The sequence below is a fragment of the Vicugna pacos genome, chromosome 8, assembly GCF_048564905.1.
Source record: "Vicugna pacos chromosome 8, VicPac4, whole genome shotgun sequence".
In the NCBI taxonomy this organism is placed as follows: domain Eukaryota; kingdom Metazoa; phylum Chordata; class Mammalia; order Artiodactyla; family Camelidae; genus Vicugna; species Vicugna pacos.
Genome location: NC_132994.1, coordinates 33,836,472 through 33,852,166, shown reverse-complemented (window position 1 = coordinate 33,852,166; position 15,695 = coordinate 33,836,472). Strand labels below are relative to the sequence as shown.

General features: G+C 48.1%; 1 protein-coding gene across 2 annotated transcripts in view; it reads right to left on the bottom strand.

Moving 5' to 3' along the window:
* The window catches only part of FOXO3 (forkhead box O3), a 113,021-nt gene extending 100,479 nt beyond the window's left edge, over positions 1 to 12,542 (bottom strand). The window contains exons 1-2 of one of the 2 annotated variants that reach the window (XM_072965676.1): positions 12,405 to 12,542; positions 10,562 to 11,317 (exon numbers count right to left, since the gene is read on the bottom strand). In XM_072965676.1, coding sequence (XP_072821777.1) covers positions 10,562 to 11,182 — 621 coding nt within the window. In that variant the 5' untranslated portion in view covers positions 11,183 to 11,317; positions 12,405 to 12,542. Of the gene's footprint in view, positions 1 to 10,252; positions 10,385 to 10,561; positions 11,318 to 12,404 lie in introns of those variants that run through there. The other variant, XM_072965677.1, reaches the window with a different exon arrangement.
* Positions 12,543 to 15,695: the final 3,153 nt, after the last annotated feature.

Sequence of the window (15,695 nt, the reverse complement as noted above, 5' to 3'; positions counted from 1 at the left end):
TCCCCCTGAAATCCGATTTTCCTGGTGGAGGTGTAGCCATTCACCTACCTACCTGAAGGTTACAGAAACACAGATACCTTGTTCTCCCAAGGCAGAAATTTCTCAGAGGAAATAGCCCAACCTTGAGGATTTCTACAGTGTGTACCACTCTATTAGTTCTAAATACTAGTACACTTTGTATCTGACCTATAGTAAACCACAGTTACACAAGACAGTGACCCAGCAGAAATGAGAATCCCCCTATCAGACTCCCCCACTACGAGCGTAGGCACTGACCGAATTCTCAAGAAGTGTTAGCTCGCGCAAAATCAAGAGAAGGAGCCTAAATCCTGGGTCTATGTCCACTCCCCACCACCAGTACAGAGAGGTGTTAGTTACCCTGAGTCAGCCACAACTGGGAAGATAAAACATTCAAGACAGTATTCTGAAGGTTAACATGAGGATTGGCGATTATATACAAAGAATGTGCCACGTAGTAGCAACTTTTTACATGGCAGCTATTTAATTTTACTGTTTTACCCCACCCCCACCAAAAGTCCCACCCACACTCAGGAGGCAGTAGAGCAGTAGAAAAGGCAAAAGTTCTACAGCCAAAGAAACCTGGGTTTCAATCTTAAGCAATTTACTTAAATTTCTCTGAAACAGTTCCTTGTCTTTAAATTGGGATTTATATTTAAATGCCTAGGAGTATCATTACATGCAAAATACTTAGCTGAGTAACTGGCACAGAGTAAGTGTTCAATAAATCATAGTCACTCTTATTATCATTATTATTATAACTGGGCTTCAGAAAATCTTGTGTCCACTCCTCTTTTTACTGTAAAAAACAGTATTTCCAACTGATATTTAACCCTGGCTCCCCTTCCCAAAAATATCATTTGGAAATAACGAGAAAAGATGCAATTCTGATTCTTAAATACTTCTGAGTAATTCACCCAAAGGCCTACTATGTACCTAGAAAATACCTGCTGCTACTTCTATGAGGACTATGTTCTATGCTTCATCAGGATGTTGGGTTTTTTGGACATAAATGTCTACAGAAGGGACGTAAGCCTGAAGCCTTAAGTTTGTGAGACTTTGAAAGACTTTGAATCAAGCACAGGAGGAGCCCAGGGGACTCTGGGAGATTATGAACTGGCCTTACTACCACCATGATGGGAGGCACCCTGATGGAGCTCCATCTTCCCAAGCCTGACTGGGACGGGGAAGAATGCTTCCCCAACTCTATCTGTCCACTGAGGACCCAGGATGCTCCCTCCCCACAAAGACTGACTGTTCTAGACCAAAGCTCTCAGCCAGGTCTCATGGCCTTAGTCCACACTCCACAAGCAAAGCCATTTCACCAGCTTCACGAAATGGACTAAGAAGAAATTCAATAAGGAGAGAAGGAGGGTTAGGGAGGGAGTCCATGACACAGGCTATTAGAAGTGGAAGGGAGGGGCAGGTTCTAGTAGTTCTCACTGGGGAACTCATGCCTCCCTCCTGCACCTCACAGCAGGATGAAGAGAGAAGAAATTTAAATTACTAGTAAGTAGCCTATGAATGATTAACATTTTAATTTTAATCTAAGCAAAACCTTTTTGCTGGGAAGGGTGAAGTGGGTAAAGGGAGTCAAAAGGTACAAACTTCCAGTTATAAAATAAATAAGTCCCAGGGATGTAAAATACAGCATGCTGATTATAGTTAATATTATACATATTGAAAGCTGCTAAGAGAGTAAACCCTAGAAGTTCTTATTACAAGAAAAAAAAATGTGAACTGGACTTATGGTGATGATCGTTTCGCAACACACGTCAATACCGAATCATTACGTTGTACACCTGATGCTAATAATGTTGTATGTCCAACATGTCTCAATAAAAACAAATAAACCCTTTTCATTCTCCGCCTCTATCTGCAACCCTGCCTGCCCCTCTCTTCCATCCCTGTGCTTCTGTGCTTGTTTCCTAGGGCTACCAAAACAAATCACCACAGACTTAGGGGCTTCAAACAGCAAAAACTGATTCTCTCACAGTTCTGGCGGACACAAGTCCAAAATCCAAGTGTTGGCAGGGCCATGCTCCCTCTGAAGGCTCCAGGGCAGGATCCTTCCTGGCCTCTGCCTAGCTTCTGCCAGGCCCTGGGCAATCTGGTGCTCCCTGGCTTGTAACTGCACTGCTATACCCTTTTCTTCGGTTTTATCTGCATCTAGCATGTCCTCTCCTCTCCTTATAAGGACACCAGCCACCAAATTTAGGGACCACACGAATCCAATATGACCTCATCTTAATTTACCCCCCAGGGAAGACCCTATTTCCAAATAAGGTTACATTCTGAGGTTCCAGGTGGATGTGAATTTGCAGGGGATACTATTCAGCCCAATACAGCTCCCAAATTGAAATAAGCCACCACCACCAAAATATGGGGCAAAGTGGAGGGAGATGATAAATTCCAGCTACACAGAACTACAGGATTTTACATTATAAAAATTTCAAAGTTGTCATCTCCAGTGGATGCTCCAAATTAGGAATAATGTAGCTTTTGCCCTTCTCTCACCCATAGGAAAATGAAGTCTTGGAAAATACCAAAAGTCTCCATCAAAATAGCACAAAAACACAGAACAATCCACTGATCCAGACACCTGACATACTGTGAAGTCTGGTATTAAGTAGAGATCGACATTCACATATATTATCAAGAGTGGAGTCACAAAAAGATGAAGGCCAAGGAGACATTTTTCAGTTAAAAATGCTTTCATTTAACTATTTGGGGAAAGGAAGTGGACCATGGGTCTTAGAAGACCAAAGTTTCCTTTAAAAAGTTACCTTAGGTTTTTAAACACCTACCCTTTCCAAATTATCCTTTTCTAATGATGACATAAGGCTACATGGAAACACTATGTATTAGAGTTCTTTTTTGTTTTTAACCAAGATATTATTTGAGCCATGTAGGGGGAAAAAAACTTGAGATCAGTTTAAAGATTTGTGTACTCCCTCTGCTGGCTCTAAATTTAAAGGAAATTCTCAACAGATTCAGGAGCCAAGTAATTAATTTCACTAGACATCTAAAACACAAGGGGAAATATGATGTGGATTCTCCCACACATACACACGCAAAAGCCTTCAAAGAAATAAATAAGAAATTACAAAACACATACTAAAAACTGCCAAAGGCATCTGTTGAATTTATTGAGGATTCACTCCAGAGGAAAGTTAATGCATCCCGTTTATTTGTTTGGGGCAGGGGTCACTTCCTACCTTGGCCTTGCCCCTATAAGTGTGCCACAAGCTTTCCTTGCTCTGTGCTCACCTCTCCCCGGCAGGGCGGGGGTGCATCTGGACACCTGGGCACAGTGAGCCCCAGACGATAACCTGGCTTTTTCACCACAGGCAACACTGCAGAAGCAACTACTGAAACTCCCACAGCCCATCAGAGAAGTTGGTGTACTTGGTAATGTTATCCCATAGTAGTGAACAACGCACTGCAGAGAAAAAGTCTCCAGATTAAAACCTCAAAAAAAGGTTCAAGTGAAAAGTGGAAAATGAATACTCGTGGGGAAAAAAAAAACCCAACTTGAAACATACTCTAATCATACATTCGTGTTTTACCAGGAAGGACTGATACATCACAATACTCTACGGATGCGTGCTGTTGCACGTCTTTTTCCAGTTGGGGAAATTGCAATACCAAGAAATGGAAGTTGTCTGCTCAAGAATAAAATGGTTAGAGATACTGAGTCTGTCTGGGTAGTGACGTGATCAGAACTGGGGTCTTCTATGATAATCACTAGCCTAACCACCTATTCAGAAAACTACTTCGGAAAAGCTGCAGCCTGGCCCTGGAAAGCTCCATCTCACAGACTCACTATCTCTTCTTCCTTTGTATGTGACTTCCATCTTCCAAGCCATAAATATAAAACTTCAAGTACATCTGGGACTTATCCCCCAGATGCAGAACATCACAGATAGCTTAGTTTTACATAAGATCTCTGTTCCTGTAAGAAGCGAGTGAATAAATTTTAGGCTGAACAATGCCAGGGGGACTCTTTTCTAAACAGGCATATGGATGCTGCATAAACCAGGGTCCACACACAGAGGGCAGATTGGATTTCAACTTTTTCTTAAGGAAAGGTCATTGGTGGATTAGGCTTCTCTTAGTTTCTGTGATGGGTAGTGACTAACACTGAAGAAGTTTTCAAGGACTTCTACCCTAGGAAAGAAGAAACTGCGAGAAATGCCTTAGATGGCATCATTTTGTAGCAACACGACATTATATCAATATCCACCTTCGTAGCTACAAGTATCCAAAAGACTCTTCACAGGACATCACCTCACTCCTGAATCACATCACCCCCTTTCAGTGTCAGAGTCCCAGGACAAGGCTAAGCTCATGAGCTGAGGACATAAGGATCCCAGAAGCAGCTCCAAGTATCAGAAATGCTTTTCTCAGCTAGACACCTTCCCTGCTTTCAAGGCTCTTACACTGTACTTGAGAATATACAGGAGTCACAGAAAAATGACAAAACAGGCAGGAGTCGCGGGTGGGCAGGGTAGGACAGGGTTAAGAAAGTAGGCTTTTCTAGCAAGGTGAGCTGAGGGCACTGATGGAGAATGCAAACAGAGCAATGCAGCGGCCTAGAGGGTGGGGGAGGGAGAGCAGGAGAGTCTACAGAGATGGAGGCACTGACTTGAACAGCTGCGAAACCACAATGGTTAGCAACAGGCATTACAGAACACTAGTGCCCTGGGCTCACACGGACACAATCCTAACTCCACCCCTGCTAGCTGCTGGTCCCTGAGCTAGTCACTCACATGCTCCCAGCCTGTTTCCTCACTTGTAAAATGAAGTAGTTAGATGATCTCTAAAACTTCTTTTAGTTCTGAATTTGAGGCAAAAGGCAATGCAGATAATTTGTACGAAGTTCCACACCCACTCTGAGGGCGGCCAGTCCTACACTATGGCCCCACGAGACAGAACTGCGGATCCCAGATTAGTCCACGGCCATAGGAGGACTCTAATCCGGGTGGACCTGGGAAGGCCCCAGTTCCTCCCAAACTACAGGAGCCATGGGACAGTGGTCTTGCATCTCCAAAGGAAGCTGCAAATGACCTGTAGGGAGTTAAAGGCCAGGACCCAGCCAGAGCTCAACACCACCTTTGCCATTTTCTGGTAACCTCCACAGAGCTGAAGCACTAAGGAAAGCAGAAGTACAAGTGGGAAAAAAGGCAGAGAGAAGGGACAGCAATGACAAGTTCACAGAGCACAGATTTGCATGTTTATTTTCTGTCTTCCCCCAAGAGAACATCAACTCCTGTGAACTAGAACCTTGTCTGCCTTGTGCTACCGCTATATCCCTGCACCCAGCAGACTGCCCTACACACTGTATGCCTTTGATAAACATTTGTTGAATGAATAAAATGGCATGAGATGCAAATGGGTAAAAAGGGTTTTCTCTTTCTAGTCTTCTGCTCACTTACTGTACACCAGCTGTATCATCCACTGGTACTCACCCACCTACATATATGTCATCCCCAGCTCCTTCTAAAACCAAAGCGACCCTCTGAGCCACTCCATTCGTGATAAAGGAAAAGGTGAGGAGAAAAATGAGTCAAAAATAGGATCAAGTCTGTTCCCTACAGACAAGATGAATGGGTGTGAAGATAAAATAAATTCCATATTCTCACCAGCCCCGGGAATGTGGAATCTGACCAGCAATCGGTAAGCTGGGTACCTCACCAGAAGGCACAGGCCTAAACAGTCTTACCTTTGCATTTCTGTCAAGATCTTTGGATGAATGGTATCTGCTAAACTTTTTGCATGCCACATAAATGATTTTTTAGTGGGATAAAGCCTCCTCACTAATTTTGCAAATAAAAATATCTTACAGGTTTCAAGTAAGAATCACAAGTATTAAAAAGTTTAACTACATGATGTTCTTCTATGGTGTCACTCTCTTAAAATAGAACCCTCCTAAAAACTCCTAAAAATAAGTCTGCATAGTTTCATTTCATTTTCTAAGAAGGAGATAAACATATCAAAACAAAGACTTAACTTCTTTTTAAGAGTCTCTCTGTTACATGGGGCTCATAGATCAAAGTCTAAAAGGGCCAATTTCTTCACTTCATAGGTTGATGACACTGCTTTGAAAAAGAAGAAAAACAGTCCCCCTACTGTACTGCTGCTATAGGAAGAGGAAGTATGTTAGCTGAGAATCACTGACGAAGACAGTACTGCCAAAGGAAATTACAAAACAGCACTCTGGCAACATGGGCCAAGCAGAAGACAGATTCCTCCATACACGGCATGACCATAACTGGTCCTTTGATGAGTTATTCCAGAAGGTGACTGAGGTCAAAATTAGAGGCCAATATGGAATTACTATGACTTTGTCATTTTGAAACTTTAAAAAATATTTTTAAACATCAAAGTTGCTGTTAAAATAACATTCTCTTAATATAGCACATTGCAAAGGAACCGGAGGCAGTCATCTGAAGAACGCGAATGGTGAGGACGTGAACCAGCATCTTTTCACCTTGGGAAGAATCTGTAAGAGGACACACCCTCAGGGAAAGGAAGACTCAATCTCTTGAAGAATCATCCTCTGCAGCAGAAGTCGTCGTAGTACCTTTCGTCTGTGAAATTGTAGGAGCCACCAAAGAAGCTCATGGCTACTTAACAGGATCATGCCCTGACCCAGGGGAAATGAAGCTGTGTGGGCATGTGTAGGAGAATTACCGATAAATGGGCCTGGCCAGGTAAACCTTAGACTTCCAGAGGTCTGCCCGAGACAGGAGGAAATGAGAGAACTCACCAGTTCAATTTGGGTGCAGTGCAAGTAAACTTAATCTGAATTAAAGGAAATGTAACCTTTTCCCCTCTTAACCACATCTGATTATTCATTTCTACTTTAATACCTAAAGGAGACCTGTGAGATAGCCATCACCCTCCTCCCTGGCACAGTGTGCATCTGACAGACTGAAGTTAACCAAGAGCTTCCTCCTTTTGTTAAAATGCTCTCTTTTTTTGCCACCTTCATCACTTCAAAGTTCCTAAGTACCCAAACCAATAGGCATTGGACAGCTTGACAAACATTGTGCACTCACTCAGCCTCTGTCAATATATGCCCATCCTTCTGATGCTGAAATAATAACCAAGATGTTTTTAGACTGAGAGGCAAATATGCTTTTCAGGAAAGTAACATCTACTTGTGTAACTCTACTCAATAAATAACCTGAAAGAAAGATCAATTTAAAAAGAAAAAGTGAGATAAAGAACAAAGATCTCTTCTGGGGTTTCAAAATTGTAGAATAGATAAACAAGATTACACTGTATAGCACAGGGAAATATACACAAAATGTTATGATAAATCACAGAGAAAAAAATGTGACAATGAGTGTGTATATGTCCATGAATGACTGAAAAATTGTGCTGAACACTGGAATTTGACACAACACTGTAAAATGATTATGAATCAATTAAAAAATGTTAAAAAAAAAAAAGAACAAAGATCTCTAGAACAGTGGCTACTAATTATCTCTTATACTAAATAGCTGTGTGGTCTTAAAGTCATTACCTTGAAGAATCAGGTTCTTGACCTATTAAAAAAGGGGGTGAACTAGATCAGCAAACCTCATCCTAGCTGTACATTAGAATCAGCTGAGAAACTTCAAAATAAAACAAAAAACAAAAAAAAACCCCACCAACCAATGCTTACACACCAGCCCAATTAAATCAGATTCTCTGGATATCTGCATTTTTTAAAAGCTCCCAGGGCTTTGAACCACTGGTCTCAATTCTGATCTCCTAGGCCTCTTTTCTAATTTGTTCTATGATTTTAGGGCGATAATTCTGGTCACAAGATCTCACAATGCAATGGCCCAAAAAGCCACAAAAGAAGTAAGGCCTAGACCCTACATATTCTGTGAATGTGCACACCTGACAAGGAGAGATTAATCTGAATTCTAGACATTTTTAGAAGTAAAAAACCTGAATGCATAACTCAGGATGAAAGTAGTGTGGTTTAAAGGCACATTCATGTTTCCAAAATGACTAATCATGATAGGAATCAACTCCTGAAGCTTGGATGCATGGAAATGGGTCACAATTTGCTCCTGACCTCTCCCTCTCCTTCCACCCCCACTAAACCACAAGCACAAAAAAGTTTGGCTATTAGTCATAATTGGAATGTGAAACCAGCAGCCCCAGTTTCAAAAGGCCTTCTCCATCAAAGATTTGGAAGTTCCTGCATGGCTGCATCTTTTGATAAAGGTCATTATGCAAAAATTGTTTAAATTATATCCCTATAGTCTTTAAGCACTAGTTTTTCACATGATACTCAGAAATGGAACTGGTGTAAATTTTCAAAATAAAAATAATCATAAAATGTGTGCTCTGTATTAAACATGTTGAGGCTTGACAGTTTCAATTTACAATAATTCATAAGATTTTAGTTAAAGATAGATGAGATAGCAGAGAAGGAAAAGAAGAAATCATGAGACACAAAAATGGTTAGGACATAAAACCAGAGTTTATGACTAGGCCTGAAATCTCTATTGCAAATCCTGCAAGCTACATGAAAACATAACTAATCCAGTCTCAATTCATGGCTATTTTTGGTAATACCATTTTCTCACATGAATCTAAAAAAAACCTAAAAACCAAAAAACAAATACCATTTTACTGGTATTATAACTATAAACACAACATAAGAAATGTTATTTGTGGAGTTAAAATTCCTTTTGTAATCTTAAAATCATAAGAAAGGTGAAAACCTTTTCTAAATAAACTTAAATTAAAAATAACTTTAAGCTAAGAGATTCTTTGCACCAAATTCAAAACATGCAGGACTAAATTTCAAGTGTGGGAAATCTGAAAAATATTCCAAATCCATCTTCTTAGATCCCATAAACTCACCTCTCACTGACACTGTACACTGAGATGAACCCTTGCTATCCACTTAGAAACTCAGTTTTAAATGGTATCACATTAGCACTGCTTTGAAATGGAACTCCCATTCTTTGAGTAAATAGCCATCATATCACACAACTGGCATACCTTTGCAAAGCAATAAAATTAAATCAAATGTAAGATTCATAATGTCAACATTTGTAAAAAGACACAAAGATTTGTGGAACAATATCAAAACACACGTTTTGCTTTTAAAGTATCTAAACCAGCCCTCTCTTATATAGCCATCAAGAAAAAACTTTTAAAGCACTTTGCAAAGTTTTAATGCAAATACGTCAATACACTAAATTCTTTAGCTTTTTCATAATCAGACTCCTCTCCAGTCCTTCAGTTCTCCAGTAAGGTCAAACTGTTATTTTATACACCCACTGGAACCCAGGCAGATGCAGGGCTCCCCAAAGACAATGTAAGAAGGAACAGCAGGAGGAAGCAACTACCTCTTTAATTAACAAAGAAAAAAACAGTAAAAAACCTAACTTGTCAATAGAAGCAACTGATAGACGATATATATCTCAACTGCAGAGGACTCTTTTGCCTGGGAGATGGGGCCAGGAGGATGAGGAACTGGCAAGAGTAAAGCAGCTGGGTATCAGCAGCCCAGCAGGGGCATAGGAGTTAATCTCTTTGGATGTCCAACTGCAGGAAGTCATTACATCATAGGCCTTTCCACACCTCTCCCTACCACGTGTCCAGTGCCCCAAGAGGCTGAAAAGGAGCGGTAGAGGGCCTTTCTTTGGTTCACTTACAGGTAGAAGCCATTACGGTCCAGCCCTGCCAGCAAACCCCCCTCTCCCCACCCCACCCCCAAGGCCTAGGTGAACCGCCAGGACCCCGTCATCCACACCAGGAATCCCTGTCTCAAACAGCGCCTGAGTTCACGCCTCACTGGGAGCAGCAGGGGCAGCCAGTCCCCGCTGAGGTGGCAGGGCTGGCCGGTTCCAGGCCCCAGATCATCTCTGAGGCTACTCGGAGGCAGGTTTACCGTTGAGACATCTCTGAGAAATTAAGTTGTCAACACAGGCAAGGAAAGAGAGTCGGCCAGGAAAAGGTTTACAACCACCGCTTTCTGTAATGGTATCGATGTGCCTGTGGGAGTTAACACCCAAAAACCCGAAACTTGAACAGAAGGATTCTCATCCAGCTAATCACAACGCACCATGCTCCTGAGACCGGCAAGAGACCACAAATCCAACCCCTCGTCCAGGCACCAACTCCCAAACATTCCCCGACATCCCCTCACTCCAACAGCAGGGGCCTCTCCGCACCTCCACTACGGTGAATACTCCAAAGTTGGCCGTGGACCTACCTCCTCCGCGCTGACCTGAGAATCCAGCAAACGCACTCCCGTCCGTCCGTCCTTCCCTCGTTGGCGTCCCTGGCCCCATCTCCACACCTGGCCTTGCCCGAGGCTTCCCCAGGAGCCTCCTCTCCCCCTCCCACCGCCTCCACCGCCTCCCCCGGGTTTCCCGCCTCCGGGGGTCACACAGAACGCCCAGAGTCTCCCTGCCTACCCCTCTCACGGCGCCGGCAGGCGCGCTCCCAGGAATCGAAGGAGCGCCTCGCACTGCGCAGGAGGCCTGGCGGGTCCAGCCGCCTGCCCGAGGTGAGTACGCACCTTCCAGCCGGCAGAGCTGTTGCTGTCGCCCTTATCCTTGAAATAGGGCACGCAGCGTACCATCCACTCGTAGATCTGGGATAGAGTGAGCCGTTTGTCCGGGGAGCTCTCGATAGCACGAGTGATCAGGTCGGCGTAGGACAGGTTCCCCCAGGCGTTCCGTCGCGACGAGCATTTCCTCGGCTGCCCGGAGCCCCCAGCCGCCCCTGGCTGGGGCGGCGGCAGAGGCTGCTGAGGCTGCAGCGGCGTCTGCGTCCCCCCGCTCAGCGCGCCAGTCACAGGGGCTGGCCCGGACCCGGCGTCCTGCCCTCCGGTAGCCAGCAGCCGAGCCGAGTCCTCAAGAAACAACCCAGAGCCCAGGGGGCCGGCCCCGCCGCCGCCGCCGATGGCCATGGCCGAGCTGGCCCTACTGCCGCCGTCCTCGTCCTCTTCATCGTCCTCCTCCTCGGGGATCATGGAGTCAGCGGCCACCTCCCCCGAGGGCTTGGCCGGGCTCCCCTGGAGCTCTGGCCTCTGCAGGGGCCACGTACAGGAGCGCGGCCGGCTCTGGGGCTCGAACTCCGGGTCCAGCTCCACTTCCAGCGGAGAGAGCGGGGCCGGGGAGGCTGGCGCCTCTGCCATCTTCGGCGCCCGCCTGCCCGGGGCTCGGGCTCTCGCGCTCTCCTCTCGCGCTGGGGCGGGGTGCGGCGGGGGAGGGACGAGGACACCGCGAAGGCTCAGGCTCCTGGGCACCGCTGCCGCTGCTACTGCTGCTGCCTAAGGAAGCACCAGAGGAGAGAGGAGAGTTGGTTATCCCGGGCTACAGCCCAGTCCTCCGCGAGTCCTTGCCCACCGCCGCCGCTCCCCGACTGCACCGCACCCGCCTCCCAGGAGCAGGCAGACCTGGAGACGTGCGTCCCGCGAACCTGGCGCAGCAGACGCCGCCCCCCGGCCAGGCCGCGGGGAAGACGGGAGCGAATCGACGGGCTCGCACGGGGCAGCCCCCCTCCCCCCTCTGCCGCCAACGCCGCGGCTGCCAGAGCTGCAGGTCTCTCCAGGGCTAGGTGGCTGGGCGGGGGGGGAGGGGCGGGGAAGGGGGAGGGGCGCGGCCGCGCCTTTAAAGCGGGCAACAGCCAGAGCTGGCGCAGCCGAGCCTCGGTCGGAGCCAGAGTCCGTGCGAGCGTGCATTTGTTTATGTTTCGCTCTGGCCCGCTCAAGTGCTTCCTGCGACGCCGCCACCAAAGTCTGTGGCGTCTTCGGCTCTTCTCCCCGGCCCCAGCCCAGCTGCCTCTGCATCCCCTGCGACCCCTCTCACAGCAGAGCGCCCGAGCCCGGGACCGCGCCAGCAGTTCCCTTCTCTCTTCCCCTGGGGGCCAGGAGGGCGAACCTGGGTCCGAGCGCAAACAGGCCCATGTCACTTCCAGAAAAAAAAGAAAGACAGGAAGAAGGGGGGCAAGCAGCTCGGCGGGTGTTTGTGAAGGGTCGAGCTGAGCAGGAACGGCTACTTTTGGGATTTGTGTGGTTTATTTTCTCGCAGGCGTTCTGCCCTCCACCCACTTCCCTGTAAAGGTGGGGGGAGGGGCGAGTCATAACGTAAATCTTCCAACAGGTCGGGAAACGCCAGATATCCCGGGCGGCCAGAAAACCCGGACCAGCACGTTCATCACCTCCGTGCTCCCGCTGCTGCCATCTTGACAGTTTCCCCCCTTCACTCAAGTCCTAATTTAAAAACACTAGCGGGAGAGAAGAGGGGGCGCGCACACCGAGTCACGGGGAGGGAAAAGGGAAGCGCCTGGCCCAGCTCGGAAGCAGATCCGGAGTCACCGAGAAGGCGGTCGCCCCGCTGCACCTCTCTGGCGCCTACCTCGGTTCCTTCCCTTCAGGGACGAGGAGGGAGGACGCACAATCCCGCGCGGGCCCGGGGCACGGCGAGGAGGGGGCGCGCAACCTCGGCCAAGGAGAGGCACTCGGGCCGCCACCACAGCCCGGCTGAAGAACCGCCTGTCGGCCTGCGCGCCGCCGCCTTCCACATTCCTCCTCCTCCCTTCCACGAGCAGGGCAGCCGCGGCAGCAGCACAAAGTTATAGACACACGCAGGGTGCCTCAACCTAAGCTGACGGCGGGCGGGTCCCCGCCCAGAGGGAGGGCTGGGTGGCGGGCCTGGGTGTGCTCGTGTGCGTGTTGCGCGCGCGCGCCTGCGCGGCCCGGCTCCGCGGGGATGCGGGCATGGGTGTCAGGGCGCGCGCTGGGGGCCAGAACTCTAGCGGGCTCCCGCAGCTGTCTCCACCGAGCTCCTCCTCCCTCCCAAGAGCCTCAACAACAAAGCGCGGCGCTGGTCCAGGAGAAGAGGGAGGGAGGAGCGCAGAGCCCCAAACGCCCCACGACCGCAGTCGTATAGCCTGCCTGACTCAAACAGAGAAGAGTACCTGGCACCAGGGTCCCCAGCTTGCGTGTCCCTCCGCTAGGCTCTGGGCCCGCCCTGGTGTCCTGTTCCCCATAAGAACCTGACACCAGGTAACACCCGAGATAAGATGCTGACTGCAGATGGCAAGGGTTACCTCGGCGTGTAAATACTGACAAGCAAAGATGTTGGTACCCTTAGGACTTCCATACGCTGACGCCCTCAGATTTGATCAGGCACCAGTTTGTTTCCACTGAGTCTCTAACCTAGGACGCTTGATCGCAATAGTGTTACTTTTCATGAATTTCACGGCAAACGAGAGAAGTGTAACTATGGAGAAAAGCAAATTATTCCACATTCCTAAATGCAGGAACGGAATTTGAATAATTGTGAATGGGAAATAATAAGTCTAATGTTTAAATGACGACAAAACAGCTAATTGTGCATTTTTTACTTTTTAAAAGAAAGATACTCCTTTAGATTTAGAAAAACATCGTCACAAGTCCTTATCCTACAATCAGTACCCAAGTCGTTCATTGTGCGCTAAAAATGCACTACAAGCGACACGCACACCAAAATCTACCCACTTTGATTCATAAATATCATTTTTCCCCCTTAAATCCTTTCAAGTCACTGGAGGTATCCTAGAGTCCAGAGCGGGCTCCGCAATAACCCGATACACAAAAAGGTCCAACCCAGCATACGCAAGAGTCCGCCCACAGGGCCGTCTCCAGGCTCCAGGCTTTGCGCAGCACCCGTCACTCAAGTGACGCATGGCCCCGCCCCTGCACCAAGCTAGTTCGACGCGTACAAACAGATGATGTCATTGAATCCACACGCGCGTGACCCGGGAGCTCTGTGCCGCGTCGCCATTCGCTGTGCCGCTTACTCGTCAAGCCACGCCGCGCGCTGACTGGCTGCGGCCACCCGTCTCCAGGCCCCAGACGCCCCTCTCCGCCCCCCGCCTCCGCCCCCCAACAAATAAACAATCGAGTAAAATTCGAAGGAAGGAGAGGACAGAGGACTAACCAGAAGCCAATCCTTCGCGCGCTGACGGGAAGGAGAGTTAAAAGGAGGGGAACGTGAGAGGACGGGGAGGGGAAGGGAAGCAGACATGAGGCGATGGGTTCTGCTGAGATGAGGTGGCGTCAGGGGATGAAAGTTGAAGAGTACTCTGCGGGGTGCGTCTAGTAGTAAAGGGTTCGCTAGGGCCGAGGAGCTGCGGGGCTAGGGGGCGGTGCGCGGCCCTCCGAGAGGGCGGAGACTGGGCCGCGCTGGCACGGCTGGGCGCGGGCGGAGCCGGCAGACACGTGCGGGAGGAGGGCGGACGCGCGCCGCACAGGCTCGCCCGGGGCGCGCGGCACGGGTAGCCGCGCGCGCTTGTTTACCAGCGCACGTGGGTGTTATTTTTAAATGGAATGTTGTGCTGCCCGCGCAGCGGAGTGGCGGGCGAGTAGGGCCGCTTGTGCGGGCTAGGGGACGCGGCGGGGCCGCGCCACGGCCTCTCCTAGCGCTGCTCACCGGCTAGCAAGACTGTCCTCAGTGCGGGCTTCCTGTACAGCCGACAGCTGTGGCTGGAGAGCCTGATTGCAGTTTCCCGCACTGCCCTAGCCTCACGCAGAGGACATGCTCCCGCCTCAGAATGCTGCCTTTTTAAAGCCCCTGCTTGGCTCCCTTATTCATATTCCGGGAACAAAGCCACCTATTTCTTTAAGTGCTAATGGGCGCGCCATGGCCAGGCTCCGCAGTCACTGGTTCCGGAGCAGATTTCACACGTTCACTTACTGACTGGCATACAATACCTTGGACCTGAGGTGGATTCTCGTCACCTTTGCTGGTTTTGTCCCTTCGCTCCCTTGCTTGAATGTCCTGAGTCCATGTGTGCTCGTCTCTTAGACGTACACCTCTGCTCACACACAAATGCGCATCTATTTCGGGTTGTTCTTGGAGGGGGCAAGTTTGGAGTAAAGAGCTCTGACCGCTTCCTGGGCTTACTCCTCTGTGGGAGGAACCTCTACTCTCCTTGTGGACCTGTCCCGCTGAGAAGGCCTGAGTTTGCATTTGGTTCATAATCTGGTAGTGTCGACTGTGATGCACAATCAGAACTCAGCTTCAACTGCCCAAAGCCGGGTAAAATACATCACACCATCAGTCTGATTTTCTGCTTTTCAGGAATAACCAGGAGACCAGTTCATCCAGGGCTTTGCACTGTGGTACAGCATAAAATCCAAAGGATTTTCAGTTGCTCATTTTTAATACTTTAACACACTGTAAGACAAATCGCCCCTTCTCTAAATCTAAGCAGTCCTTTGTCATTAAGCACAGACGGTGAAAGAATATGTTTACACTGGCCAGGCTGTTGGCCGTAAGCTTTTCTCTATAAACATGTTGAGTGTCCATTTACAGAATGTATATCCCAAGGGCATTCCCCCAAAATGGAACAGTTAAAGATTCAGTAGATTAACTGAACTCATTGTGACCCTCTTAGCAACTATCAGGGGGTGGGGACAAATACAGTTATTTCCCTCAAAAAGCTTTACAGTCTTAGTGGAGTGATGAGATGTTTAGAAGTTCAGTATTTCAAGAGTTTAAAAGCAGTACAAGACAAATACAAGAGGTTGTATGTACAGTGTTGGGTAAGTGTCAAATGAGTTGAGGATCAAAACTTCAAATGGCAGTGACTACAAACATTCAGCTTGGTAAATGTGAATCTTACCCAAAAAATTAACATCTGTAATGTGTCCCTGTGGGCAA